The sequence below is a fragment of the Schistocerca serialis genome, chromosome 1 (genome assembly GCF_023864345.2).
Source record: "Schistocerca serialis cubense isolate TAMUIC-IGC-003099 chromosome 1, iqSchSeri2.2, whole genome shotgun sequence".
NCBI classification, from domain to species: domain Eukaryota; kingdom Metazoa; phylum Arthropoda; class Insecta; order Orthoptera; family Acrididae; genus Schistocerca; species Schistocerca serialis.
The window spans coordinates 1267606267-1267633397 of NC_064638.1; the positions used below are offsets into that span (position 1 = coordinate 1267606267).

General features: G+C 37.0%; 1 protein-coding gene across 1 annotated transcript in view; it reads right to left on the reverse strand.

The window, feature by feature from the left end:
- Window positions 1–10308: 10308 nt before the first annotated feature.
- LOC126456837 (uncharacterized) overlaps window positions 10309–27131 on the reverse strand; it is a 332607-nt gene continuing 315784 nt past the window's right edge. Inside the window, exons 11-12 of the mRNA XM_050092649.1 lie at window positions 12247–12901; window positions 10309–12171 (exon numbers count right to left, since the gene is read on the reverse strand). Of these exons, the coding sequence (XP_049948606.1) occupies window positions 12022–12171; window positions 12247–12901 (805 nt within the window). The 3' untranslated portion in view covers window positions 10309–12021. The remainder of the gene's footprint in view (window positions 12172–12246; window positions 12902–27131) is intronic.

A 27131-nucleotide genomic window follows, 5' to 3' on the forward strand; every position in this document is an offset into this window, starting at 1 on the left:
TACTTTCCAGTCTTACTGATTCTGTCACATTGCTTTTCAGTGACCTATTTAGTTTATTACCCAGTCTTTCATCTTTAAGTTCTCAGATTTCTAAATCTTGTCCAGTGCCATCTTTCTTTGTCATCCAGTGACCTGGTGTCCTGGATGTCTTTTCTGTAACCCAGCAGTCCTTTTCCTTAACCCCTCTTCCCTCCTCTTCAACCCTTTTGCCAGAAAGAGCCACTGGCTCCAAAAGTACACATGTTTGCAAATTTTTTGTGTGTTTTACCCTTCTGTTGCTTGGTTAGTAGATTTTTATCCACCCATACTATATTTTCAAAGACTCAACAATTAAAAAAATAAATTTACTTATACCTAGACAGAGATCAGTGGACATGTACTGGATAATGTGCCATGTATGAAGTTCCTAGGCATCCATAAGGCGAATAAACTAAACTGCATCTGTATGTGGGTAAGTTATGCAATACACTCAGTTCTACATGCATTACACTTAGATATATCTTTCATTGTGTTGATGTGCTGATGCAGTTGTTAAGCATACTTTCACTCAGCACTGTTTTACTGTGGAAGAACATTAATGACCACAATGTCATGTGCCCTTAGGCGAAAAAATTACAACAACCTACCTTGAACAGAACTGTAAAGGCAGAATTTTATTCTTGACATGCACCTAATATCTGTTACCACAGTTTCCCCCAATAGCTGCACATTCTTTCCCAATTCAGTGCACAAAGAATATTAAATTATGAAATTTGTATTCAAAATTCTGGATATAAATACACATTTCTACAATTTTAATATGCATACAAAATCTATTGCACAAACACTTATTTTTGTAAACATATAGGTTTTTAAAGAATTTCTTCACAACATTTTAATACATTTCTTCAAAAATTAACATCTCTTTTAAGATATTGAGAAACATTTAACATCAATATTTTTTAAATTCTTTTGATTTGATTCCACACTCGGCTGATCTGAGCAAACTGTTATAAAACCACTTTTAAAAACAGCCTTCTACACAGTAAAGAACTCACAAATAGCAATGGCAAGCTGCTGCTATTTTTTCACAAAACAAAGACTTTTAGCACATACAGCAGCAGTTTTTTTATACTTTTATAAACACACAATCTGCACATGTTTGTGTAGTGTGAATAGGTCGGTAGCCTCTTCATCGTTAAAAATATGAATGTTAAAATAGTTTGAAATATATTTTGTAGGAAGAGAACTTTAAATTTTCTCTTTTGACAATAGATATTGTATTTACTAACTGCAATCCCTTTCAGAATTCATGCAAAATAATAATCTTAAACTTATATTTTCCTTACAGTTAATATACGTCTTTCAAGAAAATATCTTGTTTCTTTTCTTTTGTTTAACAAAATTTACTACCATTTTTCTTTTATGACTTTTTGGAACTGCCTGTTTTGAATATTAAGTAGATCATATTTTCTACACACCTGCTCACTCCTGTTGTGAGTAATTTACAGTAGATGAGGTATTTACTATGAATCATATGAGATCCTAATCCCATAATGAATAGTGATTTAACCCAATGCTTTATGCAGAGACTAGAATGAACTATTAAATTTTCAGCTGAAGATAGTGTCAGCAATTGACTACAGATGGATGTCGAAGAAATTGTGTAATTTTGTAGAGGCACGATGTTGTTATGTGAGAATGTAGCTCAGTGAATTTGTTAGCTGTGGCTTTATTTAGCATGAAAGAATTATTCTGTCTTGCACAGTTAAGAAAACCTATGGGCCTTTCAGTCTAATTAATAATTTGTTGTGATCTAGCCCTTATGAACAGAAAAACAGTATGTACATGGGATTCTGGTGGTCTGTACATAATCAAAAGCCTTCGAATTGAATGTAAAGCCATGCTTGAATAAGTAAATTTATGTCTTTGTTGGTTAAAGGAAGTTTGGAGAAACAATTTTTTTGGTGCCCAGTCTTGTGGAAGCACTAAGAAAATGTAATGATGGTATTTATATTCAAGAATGCTCCTTTAAGAAATGCAAATGGATATGTTGCCAAAGTTGTCATAACTGAATCTTTAAATGCAAGTTGGTTCTTTAACTTTCATATTGTAATTAACTTGATTTAAACGAAAGTACTGATATATCAGTGAAAGTACTGATCTGTATGAATAAAAATAGAAAATTAGTTAGACTAATAATAATGATGAGACTATGATTTGCTGACACATAATGGCAGTGTGAAATGTTGCAAATAAAATATGATGTACTTAGATCAGCTGTACATAAGATTGAAAGATTTTCAAAGTTTCTCTGTGACATGCAGGAAAAGTAATTGAGTGTAAATGTAATTAATTCATTAAATACACTCCTGGAAATGGAAAAAAGAACACATTGACACCGGTGTGTCAGACCCACCATACTTGCTCCGGACACTGCGAGAGGGCTGTACAAGCAATGATCACACGCACGGCACAGCGGACACACCAGGAACCGCGGTGTTGGCCGTCGAATGGCGCTAGCTGCGCAGCATTTGTGCACCGCCGCCATCAGTGTCAGCCAGTTTGCCGTGGCATACGGAGCTCCATCGCAGTCTTTAACACTGGTAGCATGCCGCGACAGTGTGGACGTGAACCGTATGTGCAGTTGACGGACTTTGAGCGAGGGCGTATAGTGGGCATGCGGGAGGCCGGGTGGACATACCGCCGAATTGCTCAACACGTGGGGCGTGAGGTCTCCACAGTACATCGATGTTGTCGCCAGTGGTCGGCGGAAGGTGCACGTGCCCGTCGACCTGGGACTGGACCGCAGCGACGCACGGATGCACGCCAAGACCGTAGGATCCTACGCAGTGCCGTAGGGGACCGCACCGCCACTTCCCAGCAAATTAGGGACACTGTTGCTCCTGGGGTATCGGCGAGGACCATTCGCAACCGTCTCCATGAAGCTGGGCTACGGTCCCGCACACCGTTAGGCCGTCTTCCGCTCACGCCCCAACATCGTGCAGCCCGCCTCCAGTGGTGTCGCGACAGGCGTGAATGGAGTGACGAATGGAGACGTGTCGTCTTCAGCGATGAGAGTCGCTTCTGCCTTGGTGCCAATGATGGTCATATGCGTGTTTGGCGCCGTGCAGGTGAGCGCCACAATCAGGACTGCATACGACCGAGGCACACAGGGCCAACACCCGGCATCATGGTGTGGGGAGCGATCTCCTACACTGACCGTACACCACTGGTGATCGTCGAGGGGACACTGAGTAGTGCACGGTACATCCAAACCGTCATCGAACCCATCGTTCTACCATTCCTAGACCGGCAAGGGAACTTGCTGTTCCAACAGGACAATGCACGTCCGCATGTATCCCGTGCCACCCAACGTGCTCTAGAAGGTGTAAGTCAACTACCCTGGCCAGCAAGATCTCCGGATCTGTCCCCCATTGAGCATGTTTGGGACTGGATGAAGCGTCGTCTCACGCGGTCTGCACGTCCAGCACGAACGCTGGTCCAACTGAGGCGCCAGGTGGAAATGGCATGGCAAGCCGCTCCACAGGACTACATCCAGCATCTCTACGATCGTCTCCATGGGAGACTAGCAGCCTGCATTGCTGCGAAAGGTGGATATACACTGTACTAGTGCCGACATTGTGCATGCTCTGTTGCCTGTGTCTATGTGCCTGTGGTTCTGTCAGTGTGATCATGTGATGTATCTGACCCCAGGAATGTGTCAATAAAGTTTCCCCTTCCTGGGACAATGAATTCACGGTGTTCTTATTTCAATTTCCAGGAGTGTAGAATAAATGAGTCTCAAGGGTGAACCATGCAAAAGGGAAAATGTAAAACACAGAGAAAAACAAAAGTTTTATGATTAATTAAAGGCTGAAAAATAAAATTAAGGTAACATTGATCTGGCAAAAAGGCATTTGGAGACATATCTTCACATAAAGAAGCTGGCAGTTGAGAATGAGATATGTGGTTAATTATTATTGTGTGAGGTCATGTGCAATTTCAGTGAGGGTTAAAAAAGTTGTCACTGACTAATTTTTGATATATCAGTGACAGAAGAAAGTATTCAGGCAACTGAAAAAGAATACTGTGCACTCACGTTTCACATACTTCAGATTGAAACACTGCACTTTTTCTCTTTGGTAAATGAAACAACCATGCCTCTCTTCCATTCTTGAATACTTGACTGTTATCACACATTTCGTACAGTGTTTGTCTCTCAAATATTGAGAATGGAGAGAATAATTTTGTGTTTGCATCTTTGTATAACATTCTCTTTGTGTTAAAACCACATCACATTTGAGTAGAAACTCAGACATCCAAAGGATTGCTCCATTTTCATTGACAGTCTTCTACTGATGATGAAGACTGTGCACATTTTTAAGAGCTTGAGTTGTTGCTATGTATGTGGTTTAACACTAATGGGTTTTCATATTGCTATTGCTGAGCATCCTTCTCCAGCACTGACAAACATAAACAGAAATACACACACACACACACACACACACACACACACACACACACACACATATCAAAAATTAGTCGGTGACAACTTTTTTAACCCTCACTGAAATTGCACATGACCTCACACATTAATAATTAACCACATGTCTCATTCTCAGTTGCCAGCTTCTTCCTGTGAAGATATGTCTCCATATGCCCTTTGCCAGGATAATGTTAATTTTATTTTTCAGCCTTTAATTAAGCATAAAACTTTTGGTTTTCTCTGTGTTTTACATTTTCCCTTTTGCATGATTCACCCTAGAGACTCATTTATTCTATTTAATGAATTAATTACATTTACACTCAGTTACTTTTCCTGTGTGTCACAGAGAAACTTTGAAAATCTTTCAGTCTTATGTACAGCTGATCAAGTACATCATATTTTATTTACATTTCACACTGCCATCATGTGTCACCAAATCATAGTCTCATCATTATTATTAGTCTAACTAACAGGGGGGAGGTGGGATATGCTCAGCTACACTTTTTGGAGTGGGTTTAACAATGAGTAAGAAAATATGAGGTAAGCTACTATGGACTGCGTAGTGAACACATTATCTTAACCAAGGGAAACACGAAGCCCGTGCCTACCACAGTTGTACAAGTCTATATGCCAACTAGCTGCACAGATGATGAAGAGATTGAAGAAATATATGATGACAGAAAAGAAATTATTCAGATAGTTAAAGGAGATGAAAATTTAATTCTGATGGTGGACTGGAATTCAATAGCAGTAAAAGGAAGAGAATAAAAGAGGAAGCAGCCTGGTGGAATTTTGCACAGAGCATAATTTAATCATTGCTAACACTTAGTTTAAGAATCATAAAAGAAGGTTATATACGTGGAAGAGATCTGGAGGCACAGGAAGATTTCATATTGATTATGCAATGGTTAGACAGAGATTTATGAACCAGATTTCAAATTGTAAGACATTTCCAGGTGCAGATGTGGACCCTAACCACAATTTATCAGCTATGAACTGTAGAATTTGCGAAAAGATAGGAAATTAATGAAATGCGACCTGGATAAGTTGAAAGAACCAGAGGTGTTTGAGAGTTTCAGAGGAAGCGTTAGGCTGCAGTTGACTAGAATATGGGAAAGGAATGCATAGAAGATGAATATGCAGCTTTAAGAGATGAAATAGTGAAGGCAACAGAGGATCAAGTATGTAAAAATACAAGGACTAGTAGAAATCCTTAGATAACACAAGAGATATTGAATTTAATTGATGCAAAAATAAGATTTAAAAATGTAGCAAATGAAACAGGCGAAAGGGAATAAAAAGTCTAACAACAGATTGACAGGAAGTGTGAAATGACTAAATAGAAATGGCTAGAGGACAAATGTAAAGATTTAGAAACATTTTTCACTAGGGGAAAGATAGATACCCCATAAGGGAAAATTAAAGAGGTCTTTGGGGAAAAGAGAAGCAGCTGTAAGAATATCAAGGGCTGAGATGGAAAACCAGTCCTAAACAAAGAAGGGAAAGCTGAAAGGTGGAAGGAATATATAGAGGGTCTATACAATGGAGATGAACTTGAAGGAAATGTTATAGAAAGGGAAGTAGACGTAGATGAAAGATGAGTGGGGATATATGGTACTGAAAGAAGAATTTGACAGAACTCGTGAAAGATCTAAGTTGAAACAAGGTCCTGGTGGTAGACAACATTTCATCAGAACTATTGATAGTCTTGCGAGAGCCAGCCATGACAAAACTCTTCCATCTGGTTTACAAGATGCATGAGACAGGCAAAATACCCTCAGATTTCAAGAAGAATATAGTAATTCTAATTCCAGTGAACACAGTTGTTGATAGGTGTGAAAATTAGCAAATTATCTGTTTAATAAGTCATGGTTGCAAAATACAGACTCTTTACAGAAGAATGGAAAAATTGGTAGAAGCTACTCTTGGGGAAGATCAGTTTGGATTCTGGAGAAATGTAGGAACTCGCAAGGCAATATTGACCCTACAACTTCTCTTAGAAGATGGGTCAAGGAAGGGAAAACCTACATTTACAGCATTTGTAGACTTAGAGAAAGCTTTCGGCAGTGTTGACTGGAATACTTGCTTTGAAATTCTGAAGGTTACAGGGGTAAAATGCAAGGATCGAAAGGCTATTTACAACTTCTACAGAAACCAGACGGCAGTTATAAGAGTTGTGGGGTATGAAAGGGAGGCATTGGTTGAGAAGGGAATGAGAGACAGGGTTGTAGCTTATCCCCATTGTTATTCAATCTGTACTTTGAACAACCAGTTAAGGAAACCAGTGAAAAATTATCAGTGAAAAATTTGGAATAGGAATTAAAGTTCAGGGAGAAGAAATAAAAACTTTGAGGTTTACCAATGACATTGTAATTCTGTCAGAGATAGCAAAGGACTTGGAAGAGCAGTTAACAGAATGTACAGTGTCCTGAAAGGATGAATTTAGATGAACATCAACAAAAGCGAAACAATTATAATGAATGTAGTCGAACGAAATCAGGTGATGCTAAGGAAATAAGATTAGGAAAAGGGCTGCTTAAAGTAGTAGATGAGTTTTGCTATTTGGGCAGCAAGATAACTGACAGTGGCCGAAGTAGAGAAGATATAAAATGAAGACTGGCAGCAGCAAAGTCATTTCTGAATAAGAGAAATTTGTTAACATCAAATATAGGTTTAAGTGTTAGGAAGTCTTTTCTGAAGGTGTGTAGCCATGTGTGGAAGTGAAACATATGATAAACAGTTTACACAATAAGAAAATATAAGCTTTCAAAATGTTGTGCCACAGAAGAATGTTGAAGATTAGATGGGTAGATCATGTAACTAATGAGGAGGCACTGAATAGAAATGAGGAGACAAGACATTTGTGGCACAGCTTGTCCAAAAGAAGAAGTCAGTTGATAGCTTACATTCTGAGACATTAAGGGATCACCAGATTAGTATTGGAGGGAAGTGTGTGTGTGTGTGTAGGGGAGGGGGGTTGAACACCATAGAGGAGACATGAGATCAATACAGTAAGTAGACTCAGAAGGAAGTAGGTTGCAGAAGTTATTCAGAAATTAAGAGGCTCACACTGGATAGAGTAGCATGGAGAGCTGCATCAAACCAGTCTTTGGACTGAAGACCACATCACCACCACCAGCAACAACTACTACTTTTTCCCATCTGGCTACATTATCTCAACAATGCACCCTATCAGGCCAGTAGCACAGCTTCACTGATGCAATTTAGCCCTTCAGGACAATGTAGCTGTCTGTGTTTTTGTTAGTACACTCTGAAGGAGGACATTAGTAACAATTTCATTCTTCTTTGTTTGCCTATTGACCACTCACTGCCACTGCTATACAATGAGTGTTATCTTTATTACTTTCAGCACTTATATTAACATAGAGTTTGATGACATACAAATCAACAAAATCAAACAATCTTGAACATACATTCTATAAAGATATTGCTTGACACATTTAAAGGTGTAAATAATGAACAAAAAGAATAAAACATTGCCCATTGGAGGAAATTAATTGGTTATTTTTGTTAAATTTAGCATCTTGTGCCATGATGTACGTCAGTTATGGGATCTTCCACTCTGTTCACATTTCCCATGTACTCTGGTAAGCAACATTCTCTGAAATATTATTCCATATCTATCACACATTTCTGTGTATATTCAGCATGATACCACTTTTATTTATTAATAAATTTTTGTAACATTCCTTATTCATTTACACACAGTATAAAATAAAGCAGATTGAGATGTAGCAAAAGGATTCAGATTGGCATTATGCATGATTAAAATAAAGTTATTGGTGACTGGAGGCAGCATTTGATTTGCATGTGTCATAGAAATAAATTGGCGAAGATAGTATGCTACAATCACCAAGCAGCTATAGCTTCGTGAAATGCTGTCAGTCTTTGGCAGATTAAAAATGTGTCCCAGACTGGGACTCAAACCTGGGACCTTTTATGGGCAAGTGCTCCTCTAACTGGGCTAACCAAGAACAACTCATGACTTGCCCTCAAACTATTTTTGTTACTTCATGAGTGTACAAGAATAATGATTTTACAAAGGATTAAGTTATAAAAGTTCACTCTTTACTTCAGCAGAGAGGACATAAATATCTTGCTTATCAGTAGTTTTAGTGGAAAAGTGGTTGGTCGGAATACACAAATAGAGATGCTGTGTCCTGAGATATAAAAACATTTGTCTTTGAAAACATGCAGTAACAGATCAGGGAATAACTTTTTGTTAGATCACTCCAGTAGAAAAATAAGTGCCCTTCTATTCTCTTGATACTATTAGGAAGAGGACACTACTAACACCATAAAGTGGATAAGAGCATGTTGTGACTGACTGTTAGAAAAAAAAAGAAATATTCTACTAAAAAACTAACAATGCCCTCCACTCAGAAGGTGGCATAGCAGTCATAAACCAAAATTAATGTTACCCACTCATTAACCAAGACTTTTAGGTAACAAGTAATATGAAGAATGTGCGAGTGTAAGCAGATTAATATAACAAATGACTTGTCTCCATGTTCTGGTTTAAGGAACAGCTAATCCAATGACCTCAGGATACAGTACCATGTTTTTCCATGTGGCAGACTTGTAGACCATAGTCTAGCCACATTATACAGATCAGCCTTTATATACATCATATTCAGCTTGTAGCTTTCATTTTTTACTTTCGTATATCATGATCAGTGCACAAGAAAGGAAAAAATGAATAAATTGAACTTAAATAATACTATCAACAGCTGCAATTTACGATTTTTTTCCTTTTATTTGACTACACATACATCTGCACTTCTTTTCATTCTAAACTTAATGACTGTCTCAATTTCCATTACACCTGAGTAGAAAGCTGTGTGACAGATGATAAATCATGAATTGTTCATCCATCTGAGGAGTGAGGATGTTTGTTAAACAGCAAGCTTCATATAATCTATGGCACAGTGAAGCATAATAGCACATCAGTATTTAATATTTTAATAACAGCAGAAGATGGCAAGGGAAATATTTTCTGTTGAGATCAAAAATTAAAAACAATCCAAATCTTATGAAAGGTAGGGAGATGAAGAAAGTGAGAAAAAGAATGAGAGATGAGCACCTAAACAGTATTCCATCAAAGTAACTGTATTTGATTATTTTCATGATTTACTGTTACCTTCACATCTTTAATTATTTGCCATTTACATTTTTTTGCATGTGTGTCACTCAGCTTGTGTTAATGTTTAATTATTGTTATTCATTTTTTCTTCTGTCAGATCATTTTACTGACTTCCACATCCTTTATCAGCATAAGTCAATTTTTTTTTTCATTTCTTTTACAAAATCTTTTGCTTGAAATTAACAAGTTCCCTTTGTCTGACATCTTTCGAGTCTCATAGTTTATTTTGTTGCTGTAATTTGTTCACTGTTAAATGACTTGGGAATTTTTTCCATTAATATCTTTGTATGTATTGTGTTATGTTTGCCTGGAGAAAGGATTTTCTCTGGCCACAAATGGTAGCTACTTCTATCAGCTATGTTGTTAGGATACTTGATATTATATTAGTGCAAGAATTGTTACAGGAGTATAGTGTCATAATGTGCAGATGGTGCAGGTACAGAATGCAACAATTTGTCCCTAACACTCAATGGAGCAGGTTGTTCTTTATACAATCACATGGTTTAATACTTGAAGTCTGAAGTAGATAATATATCAGTATCAGTCTTTTGACAGATAGAAATACATTGTCATAAAAATATATTATCTAAAGAAACAATTTATAAGATTACACAATGAAATATTAAGATTTCAGTAAACTCTTTTTTATAAGTACAAAATTTGTTTTTGAGCATTTTTATTTATTATTACTGCTAAGCAGCAGTGAATACAAATGGCAGATGATAAAAATGCTGTAATTTTTGTCATGTTGATACTACTAGAAAAATTCTCTACTTCAGTCTGCACACAAATGGGTAACTTTCCTCTCTGAGAAGTGTTGCTTTCATACTTCAGTCTTTATACATATAGGTAACTTCCCTCTTTGAGTGTTGCTGGAATACATAACTTTAACACAATGTTAAGTTACATACATGATCTTTGTAATTTTCAGAATGAACCAAGTAAAATTCTTCGCACAGACCAATAATGCTAACTTCTGTCAGTTATAACAACAAAGTCAGTATAGAAAACAGAAAGGTAGTAAAATATAGATACATAGTAGTGTTCTTAGAAAACACCAATATTGTAACAAAACAACCACAAATGGTCAAATTTTAACTACACACAATGTTCTTCCTTAAACATTTCTTTGCCTGAAATACTGGCCTCAGAATAGAAACATGAATATCATAAGTTTAAAGCACTTCCTTTCAACTAATAACAATATAGCATCAAAAATCTATATTACCAGTGCTGTTAACGTCAGCTCTTTTCTTTGCTACCACTATTATTCTTTTATCACAGTTTTCCTTGGGAACCATTGTTTCTAATAAGAGAAAACATTTAATTTACTTTCTTTGAAGGGCCACATACAAATCAGCTGCAGTAATTTTGCCTCAGACCAACAGCTTCATTGGTATTACTGTAAGCTGTAATACAAGAAAAATAACAACCAGTAATGGCACACAAAAATGCTTATGCTTCAACTCGAGCATGTTGATAGTCAAAATTGATTTCAGAGAATGTAGATATTATCAACTATCTGTATTTCATGCTTACTTATAAATGTGTAAAAATAATATGCTGGCTGTGTGCACATTGTAGCTGCTAGTAGGAACTGGTATGCTGATTGCCTTGAGAGATTTCTAAACATGAGTTTCATAGTAAAAATTGTTGTAGTAATGTATACAACTTGCTGTATATTGTGGGGAAATCCAGCATGTATTATAAATTAAATGTCGGGTACATTATGAGAAACAGACATCTGGGATTTAGAAAAGTTATGGAGTAAAAATAACAGTAAATGTCATCAGCAAGGCACACAGTCCTATATTATATTGCAAGGCAATGATGCCATTTAGAGTAAGTGATAATGTCCTTCAAGATCAATGTTTCTCATAATAACATCATTAGTGCCATTCTCAAAAGTTATTTTTCTGTTAATGTTTAAAAGATTTGACATCTATTAACAAAGGTGGATAATACATATCTTAAAGGGCACTGGCCCTTAATTTAATTCAGTAATGTTCTGCAATATATTTAACACATACACACACTACACACACCTAAAGACATACAACTGACACTAGTACCTTAAAAGTAATCATTCTCACTGACTTACAGTTATAAACCTGACCAGTTATGAATGATAATATGCAACTTTTCTTCAGTGCAAATATTAAAATTATTAATTCTGAAAACATCAGTCAAAAAATGAAAGCTAAAACTTAGATTTTCAAACATTTTGTAAGCACATAGCACCACATATATCTTATTAGATAATACTCTTTTTTTAGAAATGAGTCAAATAGCATTCAAAAATATAGATATGTGATAATAGAAAAATATTTTTATTACTGCTGTTTACTAATTTAGGAACTTCCTTTTAGGTTTTTAAAGATTACATGCATTACGTCTTTGATCGGCGTGTGGAATATCTACGTTTCACACCTTTCCGAGTTTGCTGAGCCTGAAATGTGGGTGATGCTGTGTCACTTGTCTCATCTGCTGTGGCTGCTACTCTCATATCTGTTGCAGATGTACTGTCAGTTGATACAGGCTGGAAAATAACCTGGGAATCAGAATTAGATACAAATTTAGCCGACACTGTCAAATTTGCATCAGGATTACTTACACGGGTTGCCTTTCGGAGAGCATTTGCAACTGCTCTACTGTTTCTAGGTGCCACTGCTGTTAGTGGTCCATTTCTAGTATTGATACTAACAGGAGCAGTAGCCATAGCTGGATCAGTTATTGCTTCAGATGAAGTACATGTATGTTTGTATGCACTGTTGTGAAGAGAAACTGGTTGAGCATGAGATATATCATCAAGTGTAGGTATAACTTCTTGGGCACTATCACATTTACTACTAAGTGTACTGTCTGATGGAGGCTCAGTGTCCATATCTTCTTCTTTCTCAAATGATGTTCTTGATCGCCGCAGTTTTTTCCGTTTCGCTTTTGGCCGCTTGACGTCAGGAAGTGTTTTCATTTGCACTGGAATTGGTGAGGGACTACTCTGAGGCATTTGAACAACAGGAACCAGATGAACAACTTTTGAAGTACAGTGGTCCTCATTCAGCTGTTGCATGGTCTTCGAAAGATTGGAAGCTGTTGAACCATTCATTGGGGACTGGCAATACTCGGATGTTCGAGTCGTGTGGGAGGGTGGAGTTGCTGGTACATCAGGAATTTCAGACTGCTGCAGTGACACTACTGCATGGTAGGCTGCATTCAGATCTGCTTCTTCAACATCTGTGTCCTCCATTCCATCCACATTCAGATAAGATCTGAAAGTATATGGAAATACAAACATCAAAATACCTTGAAATAATATACACTATGGTAACAAAAGTCATGGTTTAGCAATATACACTTATACAGATGGTGGCAGTATCGTATACTCAGGGATAAAAGGGCAGTGTATTGGTGGAGCTGTCTTTTATACCCAAGTGATTCACGTGAAAACGTTTTTGTGTGACTGTGGCCACATGATGGGGATTAACAGACTTTGAACATGAATCATTTCAGAAATCATTAGGGAAAACAGTAATGTGGCGAGAATGCCAGATTTCATGCATTACCCCTCACCATGAACAACGTAGTGGCTGACAGCCTTCACTTAACGACCGAGAGCAAGGCTGTTTGCATAGAGTTGTCAGTGCTAACAAACAAGAAGCACTGCATGAAATAAACACAGAAATCAATTTGGGATGTACGATGAATCTATCCATTAGAGCAGTGCAGTGAAAATTGGTGTTAACGGGTTATGGTGGCAGACAATTGGCGTGAATGACTTAGCTCACAGCATGAAATTGCCTGCAGTGCCTCTCCTGGGCTTGTGAGCATATTGGTTGGATCATAGATGATGAAAACCATGGCTCAGTAAGATGAGTCCCGATTTCAGGTGGTAAGAGTTGATAGTAGGGTTCGAGTGTGGAGCAGACCCAACAAAGCCATGGACCCAAGTTGTCACCAAGGCACTGTGCAAGTTGGTGGTGGCGCCATAATGGTGTGAGCTATGTTTACACAGAATGTTCAGGATTCTTTGGTCCAACTGAACCGATCATTTAGTAGGAAATGGTTATGTTCAGCTATCTAGAGACCACCTGCAGCCATTCATTGACTTTATGTTCCCAGTCAACCACGGGATTTTTATGTATAACAATGTGCCATGTCACCAGGCCACAGCTGTTTGTGATTCGTTTGAAGGACATCCTGGACAATTTGAGCAAATGATTTGGCCACCCAAATCACTTAACATGAATCCCATCAAAAATTTATGGGACGTAATTGAGAGGTCCGTTCGTGCACAAAATCCTGCAGCGACATCGCTTTTGCAAATGTGGGTGGCTGTAAGGCAGCATGGTTCATTATTTCTGCAGGGGACTCGCAACAACTTGTTGAGTCCATGCCATATCAAGTTGCTCCAATGTGCCAGGCAAAACAAGGGCCAGCAAATTATTAGGAGGTATCCCATGACTTCTGTCACCTCATTGTGTTTTCAAACTGTTTGAAATGTGTTTAGCATTAAATTTTCTCTTCTGTTGAAATTAAATATTTTCTTAAAAGTTAAAATTAATGGTGTGATAAACATCTTATGAAGACTATCATCAAAATTTGTTACTTAACAGGTTGGACTACTGGGCAGTTCATATTAAACTTTGCTTAATATAAAATTGTCCGATTGGCACTGACAAACAACAACACATATTCTCTCATGGGTCAAATAATAAAGATATTATTAAGAACAAGGGGTGACAACAAGAATAAAGAAGGGGCAAAAGTTATATGAAATATAAAACATTTGTCATAGCCCACTGCATGTCATTCAGTTTACAAATAATACTATGTAGATGGCTTAATGTATTTTCGTTTATAGTTAGATTTTGTCTACTGTCATCATCATATAAGAACTTAGAATTTGTGAAACAAAGCCAGCGTTCATTACAATAAAATGTAAGCATAAATAGGGCAGTTGGCATAATGCAAAAATATCGTGTGTGTGTGTGTGTGTGTGTGTGTGTGTGTGTGTGTGTGTGTATATATATATATATATATATATATATATATATATATATATATATGTAAAAACAAAGATGAGGTGACTTACCGAACAAAAGCGCTGGCAGGTCGATAGACACACAAACAAACACAAACATACACACAAAATTCAAGCTTTCGCAACAAACTGTTGCCTCATCAGGAAAGAGGGAAGGAGAGGGGAAGACGAAAGGAAGTGGGTTTTAAGGGAGAGGGTAAGGAGTCATTCCAATCCCGGGAGCGGAAAGACTTACCTTAGGGGGAAAAAAGGACAGGTATACACTCGTACACACGCACATATCCATCCACACATACAGACACAAGCAGACATATTTTGGTCTTTAAATATGTCTGCTTGTGTCTGTATGTGTGGATGGATATGTGCGTGTGTACGAGTGTATACCTGTCCTTTTTTCCCCCTAAGGTAAGTCTTTCCGCTCCCGGGATTGGAATGACTCCTTACCCTCTCCCTTAAAACCCACTTCCTTTCGTCTTCCCCTCTCCTTCCCTCTTTCCTGATGAGGCAACAGTTTGTTGCGAAAGCTTGAATTTTGTGTGTTTGTTTGTGTGTCTATCGACCTGCCAGCGCTTTTGTTCGGTAAGTCACCTCATCTTTGTTTTTATATATATATATATATATATATATATATATATATATATATATATAACACAAACGCACTACCTTTGAACACTTCGTAACACAAACCCTTTATCTTAGTGTCTCTTTTATGCTGTTTTGATGATATTTTATTCCAAGCACCACTGTTCCATTACATTCCAGATGACAAGATGCTCTACAGTAGAATTCCTACTTCTGGACTGCCTCATAATAAATAAATAATTAATCATAAATAGTTCACCTAAATCACCTGTGTGTCACTGATCACGAATTGTAACAGTAATGCTTTAGTTACTGCCAAAACTCGGTACATTATTATCAACCAGCAAAAGGCATCCAGTAAGCTCAAGGACAAATTGTACAGGATGAAAATTATTTAATGTGTTTACTACAAAGAAAAAATAGTAGCTTGAATACAGTTAGACAGTGTATTTAATTCATCCGTTATAGAGGTAAGTAAGAACTTATCAAAGCAGTGATATACAAAATTACTGGTGTCTTACTGTAATAATTTAATTGAGACTCATAAAATTACCCAAACCACACAAATATAAAAGAAGTAAATGTACATTATAAGTGCCAAATTTAAACTGAATATGTAGTGAGAAATCAAAGTGAAAATTATGTAAGCAACTACAAAATTTAGTTCATAGGAACTAGAAAGTGAGTTAAATAAAATGTGGATTCACAAATGTAGTCAATACTGTTCTAAACTCTGGCCTTTTTGCTGAATGTCTTCAGGTGCTTTTCAAATATATTGAGATATGCACTGAAGGATTCAAATTATAAGTGCGCGAAGTAAATAACACTGAATGACTGAGAATCTGTGGACTTTTAACTCTCACTAAACTTTTTAAATACAGTATTTGTTAAAAGAAACTGGCAGACTAACTTGCAATAAACTTTTTAGTTTTGTTTCTGCAAAGGTTGCTTCAGACACTGTTCTGTGAATAGTCCAGGTTAACCTACTGCACTGATCTAGCAAAGACACTGAATGGCCTATGAAAAATGTAATGCATGCTGGGAAATAAATATCCAAGTTCAATGAACAAACTCTTTGATTAGGGAGGTCACTCAGCTGATATACAGATGTTCTTAGTATACACATTAACTTTTAAAAATCATCACATGCAGTTACAGCCAAAGAAAGTAACAAGTGCAAGTAAATGAAACATAGTGTATGCTTTCGTGTTGTGATGGATAGTATCTGTTCATCAATACATTTGACTGTGTAGATGAGAATTTGACTGTGTAGATCACAAGATTCTACTAAGAAAGGCTGAGCATTATGGTTTAAAAGATAAAGTAGGGAAGTGACTTGAGTCGTATCTAGATGACAGAAATCAGAAGGTAGTATTAAACAGTTGTGCAAAGGTGCCTGCCAGCTCTGATTGGGGTGCAAAAAAAATGTGGAGTGCCGCAGGGCTTGGTGCTTGGTCCCCTACTTTTCTTAATCTTTGTAAATGACCTCTCATGGTGTGTGACCCAAGAAGTGCACTTCACCCTATTTGCAGATGACACAACCATTATGATTGACAAGGTACCCACCTGCAGTCTAGAGAACACCGACCACTATATTCCAAGAATTTCTAGATTAGTTCACTGCAAATGGTCTGTCCCTCAATGTTAATAAGACTCATTTCATTCAGTTTCAAACAGTAAACAAAAGTTTGGAAAATGTTGAAATAAAATGTAGAGACAAAAAAATAGTGAAAGTTGTATCATCCAAATTTCTGGGTTTACATATTGATAACAAACAAAACTGGTCTGTCAACATCACTGACCTATGTAAAAGGCTTAATTCAGCAGAATTTGTCATTTGCTCTAGTGCATCTGTTTGTGACAAGAAAACAATCAAAACTGCATATGTTGGTTATTTTCATTCACTTACGACATATGGCATCACATTCTGGGGAAATCAACCACAAGCAAATAAAGCCTTTGTTGCACAGAAGAGAGTTATCAGGATTATGAGTAGAGTGCATCCTAGATCTTCTTGCAGATATTTATTCAAACAACTGGGGATCCTCACCATGCCTTGTCAATACATCTTCTCTGTAATGTGCTTCGTGAACAAAAATTCTGCAATTTACAAAATGAATAGTGCGTACCATGATCACAATACAAGAAGAAAACATGATCCTCACAAAGATTTAAATAATCTCATTGTGGCACCGAAAGCAGTTTCTTATTCAAGTATAAAAGTGTTCAATAAACTTCCTGTCCATATCAAGTCAGTCATTGGGGATCTTACTAAATTCAAAACAGAACTAAAACTTTATCTTTTGGATAATTCTTTCTATTCTGTACAGGAATTCTTTGATAATGTGTAACACTTCTTGAATTTATGTTTAATTTCATGCATTTCTAATAGAACTGATTATGTAAATTAACATATCACTTGTTGGCAGAATATTTTTTTAGATGAATTACTTTAAATTTGTTTATGTAATCATCTATGTCATTACTGCACTATTATTTATGCAATCATCTATGTCATTACTGTACTATTATATGTGTTGTTATCTGAATTTTTGTGTGTAATTATTTGACATGTGGATGTCCTTTTTCATGTATCGGCTTATGTATGTTAAATTGGTTGCCTCATGATCATCTACATGTGGCTATTACTGTAATAACCTGACATGTTCTACATCCTAGCGATACATTCGTGTCAAGAATCCACGGAAGTTGAAAATAAATAAATAAAATAAGTAAAAAAATAAATACACTTTGGAATGAAATGTGTTCAGAGTAATTTTTGATTATCAGTATTTCCTAATTTGTTGACTTCTGTGCAAAAATGATGGCACATTTTGCATATCTTCACACTGTGGTTTTATGCAGTGTAATATCTTGCCATACTGCAGAAAAACTGCAAGCTATTTGTGTTTCAAAAACAAGCCATGAGAACACGTTTGCAGTGTTTGCAGCTGACTACCATGAATTACCTTGTTTGTTAAGTCCCATAGTGCTGAGAGCTATTTGAACCATGAATTATCTTGTTCATAGACATCTTGGACACAAACATAAATGAAGGGAACTTATGTCAAAAGCTATAAGACAAGTCTGAAAAGTAATTAAAAAGACTTGGACTACATTTCACTTCTTGCTGCACTTTCCAATAACTGATACACAATCTGAGTTGCAGTTGTGTTTGCTGGTGTGTCATGAGAGACTCCTTGTATAATTTCAGATCTCTTAGGATTAAAGATCAACTCAATGAATGAAACTGTCATGTGGTGCAGACAAATGGTGAAATTCTGCATAACCCACTGAAGTGTCGGAACATCGATGCTGTCAATGACCTCCTGAATGTTGTTTCAGCTCAGCAATGGATTTGGGGTTATTGCTGTTCACCTTGTCTTTAATACAGCCCCACAAAAGGAGTCGCATGTGTTCAGATCCGGAAAATATGGTGGCCAATCGAGGCCCATGCCAGTGGCCTCTGGGTACCCCAGAGGAGAATGCGGTCCCCTAAGTGCTCCTCCAGCACATCAAACACTCTCCTATTTCAATGGGGCCAAGTTCCATCTCGCATGAACCACCTCTTGTCGAAGTCAAGGTCACTTTGGATAATGGGAATGAAGTCATCTTCCAAAACCTTCACCTACTGTTCAGTAGGCACTGTGCCATCAAGGAATATCACACCAATTGTTCCGTGACCAGCCATTGCACACCACACAGTCACCCGCTGAGAGTGAAAAAAACTTCTCAATCAAGAAATGTGCCCCAAATGTACCAATTTTCCTTACTGATGACATTTACATGTACAAATGGCTGACAACAACAAGTTGCGAACACATGCATATACAAATTCCCATCATGCCTCATGGCCAACTGTTCAGTTTGAATGACCTAATGCATACCGTTCAGAAATTATGATGATTTTATTCCATATAGTTCAATAATTGTCGCCCTGTAAGATTGCATATATCGTTGTCAAGAAACTTCTACTAGATTAGATTCCGTTTTTGTTCAATAGACCCAAAAAATGAGATGATTGTCGTGGGTGTCAGCATGTGAGAAAGTATAACATAAAATGTTTGAATATAATACTTACTACCCTGATAATTTGTCAGGAGATTGTCGAAATAGGTGAATACAATGCAGTAAATAGCTAATAGCTACAGAATTAATATGCTGTCAGAATGAAACATTGTTATGCACTATTAATAAATTTATTATACACAAAATACCTAATCTTGACTGTTGTGACAAAGTGCTGTCAAAACTGAAATCTAACAGACATTTTTACTTAAGCTGTCTTAACAGTCACTGTTAAGATATTCATCTATAGAGTATGAGGAGTAGCCTGTCAAAAAGTCTTTCAAACTCTGTTTAAACCCTGCTTTATCTGAAACCAAGTTTTTAATAGTCGCTGGCAATTTATTGAAAATGCGTGTTCCTGAATATTGGCCCCTTTTTGGACCAAGGTAAGTGATTTTAGGTATTTATGTAGTGGATTGTTTTTATTTCTAGTATTGATATTATTGGTTAGAAATAGAGATATATTACTTGCAACAAATTTCATTAAGGAATAAATATACTGAGAAGCAGTGGTTAGACTACAAAGTTCCTTGAACACGTTTCTACGTGATGTTCTTGAATTTACACCACAAATGATTCTCACCACATGCTTTTGGACCCTAAGAACTTTTGTTCGGTTTGATGAGTTACCCCAGAATATGATACCGTATGACATAATGGAATGAAAGTAAGCAAAGTATGCTAGTTTTTTTTATATTTATATCTCCTACATCTGATGACATTCTCAATTCAAATACAGACTTGTTTAGGCGCTTAAGCAATTCTATGGAATGCCCTTCCCAACTGAATTTATTATCAAGTTGTAATCCCAGAAATTTAACACTTGTCAACCTCTTAGATCTGCATGTCTTCATATGTTATACACATGCTGGAAGGAAATCTCTTACAGGTTCTGAAATGCTTGTAGTGGGTCTTCTCAAAGTTTAAAGACAGTGAATAAGTTTCGAACCATTTATTAATATCAGTGAAAATTTTAGTAGCAGCTATTTAACCATCTGCACATGATTTGCTACTTATTACAATGTTTGTATCATCTGCAAGCAAAACAAACTTAGCATCTGGCAATGTAACAGACAAGACATCATTAATGTACACAAGAAAAAGCAATGGAACCTTGAGGAACACCACATGTAATTAATTCCCATTCAGATGAAGGCTGACTGCTTACTGCACAGGTATTTTGCAATGACATCCTTTGTTTCCTACTAGACAGATAAGATTCAAACCGTTTTCAGCATTGCCTGCGGCCCTATAATATTCTAATTTACTTAAGAGAATGCTGTGGTTCACATAGTCAAAGGTCACAGAAAATGCCAGTAGCCTCTAATTTATTATCTAATGAATTAAGTACATTCTCACTGTAATTGTAAATAGCTTTCTCTATATCAGAGCCGTTAAGAAATCCAAACTGTGACTTGGACAATATATTATTTGCAGTCAGATGCTTAAGGAGATGCTTGAACACAACCTTTTCAAATATTTTTGAGAAAGCCGGCAAAAGTGAATTTGGTTAATAGTTTGATGGCATTTCTTCTTGTAAAGAGTCTTAACTTCAACATATTTTAGCCAGTCTGGAAATATTCTTCTGATAAGAGATTGATTACACAAATAACTTAAGGTAAAACTGAACTCGCATGAGCACTCTTTGATTAACTTTGTTGATATGTTATCATACCCACTGGAATACTTAGATTTTAAGGATTTTATGATGGGTACTACTTCTTTGGGAGACATGAGTGTCATTTCCATTTTACTGAAGTTATTTTTAAAGACTCGTCTCAGGTACTCCATTGTACTGTTCACCGAAATTGATGACCACAAACTGTCACTAACAAAAATGAAGTACTTGTTTAAGAGCTTTGCAACACTACATGCACTTGTTACCAAAGTCTCATTTATTTTTAGAGCTATCTGTTCCTCTTCCTTTTTGGCCCCACCTGTCGCTGTCTTCACTATATCCCATACAGTTTTTATTGTGGTGCCTGATGTAATTATCTTTTTCTCATAATAATGCTGCTTCGATTTCTGGATTACTTGTTTCAATATTTTGCAGTATTCTTTATAATACATTACAATTCTAAGATCAGAGCTGTTCCTAGACACTAGATACAGCTGCCTTTTTGTCCCACATGATATCTTTAGTCCTTGTGTAATCCACAGTTCATTTTTTGACTTCTGTGTGATTTGAGTTACCTTTAGGGGAAAACAATTTTCAAAAGTGGAGGTAACATTATTAATGAATGCTTTGTCTTTTCCATTTGAGTCAGAAGTACTGTAAAAAACTATCCAGTCCACATACTCAAGCAATTTCCTGAATTTCTCAATTTTTTACTTATTTGTTACCCTCCTGTACTCAGATTTAATAGATTTTTTATCCTGGCAAGTTTCAGCTTTTAACACAAGATGGTGCATGTCATGATCAGATAGCCCATTTACTATTGATTTTTTGATATGACTTTTTCCCTAGATTTGTCTACAAAGATATTATCAGTAGCAGTCCCAGAGCATTTACATATCCTAGTAGCAAAGTTCAAAGTAGGAACTAATTGAATGATAGTGTTACTTACTGCAATAATTGTTCACTGACAAGAGCTTTTCAATAAATCCACATTAAAATCACCAGCAACCATATTTCCTTGTTTTTTACTGTGAGATGGAACAACGGAGCTTCCAGATTTTTTATGAAGGTGATCTGTATATACATACTATTATAAAGGACCTACTATGAAACACTACTTCTGTTGCATAAGCTGCTCTGAGCATTATTCTTGAAATCAAAACAGTTTCTGACAAATGTGGCAACTCCTCCTTTCTCCATATTTTCTCTACAGAAGTAAGAAGCTAACTTGAATCGTGTAGCATCTAACATATCTATACCAGTGGTCACATGATGTTCAGAGAGGCAGATTATATCAACTGGTTTGCTCAACTCTAATTCTTCAGCACAAATAAGCAAATCATTAAGCTTACCCCTTAGTCTTTGGAATTCTGATATAATAAGGATAACTGATTTTGCACTGGCTGAATTACAACTGGATGAACGTAATTTTCTTGTCAAATTTTGAGTATCTCTAGTTTCAATCAGAGACTGTCTGCATGAATTGTTGACATTAAAATTTGCTTTCTGGCTGCTGTTTTATCAATGTGAATGTCATTTTCACCCTGTCTCTGAATATCTTTTGTTTCTGCCCTCCCTACCCTGAAAAAACTGCTGATCTGTTACTTGTAAGCACTGGTACTTTACCACTTGTGACAGTGCCCCTCCTTAAGTAATTTGCTATCAGCCCAGACAGTTTTCCCTTCCCTTTGCTGTTGAGGTGACGGCCGTGCCTAGTATAGTCCCACCTGCTGAACAGGAACCACACTGATATGAGACCCCATACCTGATTCAAGCAGCCATTCCACCTCTAAATTAACTCTCCTAACAGAAGAGTTTAAATGAACAGCACAAGCCCAACACCAGTATGTCTCGTTGCTGAAGCTATCTTTACCAGGTCACTGACTGTTGAAGAATTAGGGTTCCTATCTATGCTGATGCCCACCCCACCCACTATTACCACGGTGTCTTCCTTTGTGAAATCTTTGCAAAGTGAACAGGTTTAAAAAGCTGATGTGTGATTTTAACTACCTACAAAATAATTTTCCATACCATTGCTAAAACAGTACTGCTAAACTGTTTCTTGTCTATTTGCTGCGTAAATGCAAAAGCATGTGCAGCCAAATTACAATTGATGGAAGCTGACAGTTTATCACAAAATTATCTTTTCACCAAGAAAGAAATTGTTGCTCACTTGAATGTCTTGTGTGTGGCAATTTGTTTTCAAGAGTGATTGGCAGCTGCCAGCTACAGCACCCATAGTAATGCCTCAGCAGGTCTTCTTACAATCTGCGACAGTATTCTTACATTACAACCTCCCTACACGCAACAGCATCATCCACCAAAAGCATCACAGAGCTTTCAGGACTACGTTTATGTGGAATTTCATTCTTTTGCAGTTAGAATTGACACCTTGTTTGACTTACATGGTACTCTTTCAACTTGATTTTCATTGCAGGAAACTGAAATTCATCATTCATGCAGTAATGACAGGTCCACTGATCAAGTATGCCAACTGACTGAATAGTACATCAATAAAAAATATATGCATTTATAACCACATGGTACGTGGTATTACACTCAATATTTACTTATCATTACACATTTAAGATGCTTATGCCATCTTCAGGGTCAATCTTGATCCCAGTGTGTCAGCAGGAATGTTGTTTTTGTTATACTTGTGCCGTATATGGCCATGTGGAATTTTAATTCTGTGATAAGTTCTCTATGCTTACACTACACCACTTTACAGTTTCTAGTCTGGTGACTGACACTTTGCAATTTTTATTTTATCTTTCTATCAGTCATTTCATACTCCAGTTCTGCTGATGATAAATCACACAGAGCTAAGGGAGCCATATTACAATTTAGATCACGTGCTGAACTCTTATCTACAACACTATAGTACAGTATAATATTGCATGTATGTCTGAAGGAACATTGCATTGCATTGTACTTCTGAATAACACAGGCACTGCTGTATCGTATTTATCCGCCGACATTGGACGAACTACTTTCAGTTAAAATGTCTTCCCTGTACGGGAACAAGTGCAGGTTGTAGGCACATGATTGACAATATGTGGAAATTTGGATCTGGCCAGAAGTTGTGCTCAGATAACCTAATGGTAAGGCGACCGCTTGTAATCCGAGTTCGAGTCCCAATCTGCACAAATTTTCACTGTTGTCATTCCATTACACAGCTGGTTGTTGCCGCACAAATTTTCACTGTTGTCGTTCCATTACATAGCTGGTTGTTGCCAATATTGGCAACCGTGAATGCATTTCGTGCAGTACAGTAGGATGATGAATGTATGCTTACGTCCCTTTCTTCATTCCCATAAGGCATTCATGTTTGTAGCACTTTTCCCACAATCTGTGCAAGTAACAGAGTCAGTTTGTGTGGACAAAAGTGCTCTGTCTGTACAGGTAGATAGTTCATCTAGGATCTCCTGTGACAAGACTGGAATAATCCCACTGTCCAAGATGATGTGTTAATGGTTTTATTACTGGACCATCAGTATAATTAGTGATGGTTGGAAAATTACTAACCTGAACAGTCTACAGAAGAATGGCACAACCTGGGGGAAGATCAGATTAGATTCTAGAGAAATGGAGGAATGCACAAAGCAATATTGACACTACTACTTATCTAAGAAGACAGATTGAACAAAGACAGTCTCACATATATAGCATTTATAAATTTAGGAAAAGTGTTCTCCATTATTGATAAAATATCCTCTTTTGAATTCTGAAGTTATCAGAAATAAAATACATAAAAATGAATGGTATCTACCACTTTTCAGAAACCACATTGTAGTTATAAGAATGTAGTTATAAGAATTGAAGGCCAGGAAAAGGGCACAGCAGTCAAGAGAGTAATGAAACAGGATCAAAAACAGTTCCCCATGTCATTCAGTTTTATCCACAGAGCAAGTTGTAAAGGTATTAATGAGCATTTTGAAGTTTAATTCACGTTCTGAGAGAAAAAATAAAAACTCTTGTTTGCTGATGACAGTATAATACTAGACAAGAAAGGATTCAGAAAATCAGTCTTCCGAAGTGCCTTGAAAAAGAGGATATAAGATAAGCATCAACATAAGTAAAATAATGAAATCAAATTAAGTCAGATGACACAGAAGATTAAAATTAGAAATTTGATGCTAAAAGTAATGGAGGAGTTTTGTTATTTGAATAGCAAAATAACTGATGATGGTAGAGGTAAGTAGGATATAAAATGCAGACGGGCAATAGAAAGAAAAGTATTTTTCTTGATCTTATCTTTATATGGAAGTGAAATGTGGACAATTAACAGTACTGACAATTAAAAAACAGGAGCTTTTGGTGTATCATGTTACTGAAGACTGCTGGAAATTAGATGGATAGCTGAAGAAGAGGGTCTGTATCAAACCAGGGGGAAAACAGCTTTATGATACAACTTGACAAAAAGAAGATATGGATTGATAGAACACATTCTGAGGTATTAAGGAATAGTTATTTCATAATCTTGTGAAAAAGGACAGGGACGGACAGTGGGGTAAAAGTGTGACATAACAAAGAACTCTCTGACATGCTTAGATTTATTATCTTTGTCGTAATAATTAAGTTCAGTGCATTAACTTTTAAGTTACTTTTGTGGAACATTCTTGTATGCATTTATAATGAATAAAAAGTTGCTTCTGTTTGTTATTTATGTGGATAGCCTAAGGGGCCACATAATGGGTGACCCTGCCTAAGAACTGTCATGCCCCTGAACGACATTTCAAACAAACAGTTGAAATACACGCAGAGATTATGAACAACAATGACAGATTATTCCACATCATCACTGACTAAATTAGCTTGCTGTTCCATCAATATGAGCATGAAACCCATACAGTGCAATAAGAGCAGCGTAAAATCTGCAGCACCTGCATGTCACAGCACAGTGAACAGTTTTGTTGAGATAGAAGAAGCTGTTAAACCAGACTTAAAGACCCTATCGGCTCAGATAAATACTCTTGGATTGCAACCATATGTAATGATGAAATCTATAACAGAACCGTTACCACAGTTCAAAATAATGAGATGTATGTTGGCCAGTTCCAGCAGTGTGTTTGCACTGCCCCTGTAATTGCGGGCACCACCTTTTAAGTCCACCCAACTGAAAAACGTAGTTTGTGGCAATGGAGAATATATTTCATCAGCAACAAGTGATTGACAGAAACAACCTTGATGATAAGCAATCTGGACCAAAAACCACAACATAGGCATCAGACATTATAACACACATGCTGCCTGATGGACCTTACAACAAGCTGAAAGATGCACTGATATCTTGCTGTACAAAGTCCACTGACCTCAGAGTCAGGCAAGTACTATATCAGAAGAAACGTGGTGACAAGTCCTCTATCAGATTTCTGGCAACATCATTGTAATTTAGTGAATAGCTCCACAGTGTCTGATGACTTGTTACTACACATTTGGGAGCAACCACTACCAAGACAAGTACAGATGTCATTGACAGTATACAATTATAAGTCACCCAACAAATTACTGAAGGTTGAAGGTTGCCGATAGCATCTATGAAATGCTAGAGTTCCCCAAAACAATTTCCACGACATCAGTGGACCACACTGGTCAAGCTCATCTGAGGCGATGACTGGACTGCACAGCCATCATGTCAAGATGCCCATCAAGCATTTCCAAAAAAATCCAAAGCTTAAGAACCACAGAGGAAGCACTGTCAACACAGATGTACATGCAGCAGCAATGACACATGCTAACAATTGAACTCAAGGTCAGCAGAAGAGCTCCTGCGGGCTATGCTGGTACCAAAAACATTTTGGCCAACATGCTGCAAAATGTGCCTCACAGTGACTGTAATAGTCAGTGGGTCCACAGTAGCAGTGCAGTGTCTACCCATTGTTGGCAGCAGCCACCTCCATACATACATTCAACTGTGTTGAAATGACTGCATTTGTCAGACAGGCATGCAGGCATGATGTTGCTTGTAGACATTGGCTCCAACATCAGCACACTGTCAGCTGTGTGCCAGACAACAAACGGGTTGTTCAAGCATGACTGAAGGCAGTCGACAACTCTGCGATCAACCCTTGCAGACACAGAGTTTTCACTTTCAACATCGGTTACTCCAGGCCTTGCACATGGTCATTTTTAGTTGTCGATGTCTCGGAACCTATTTTAGGCACCATCTTCCTCGTGCATTTTGCAC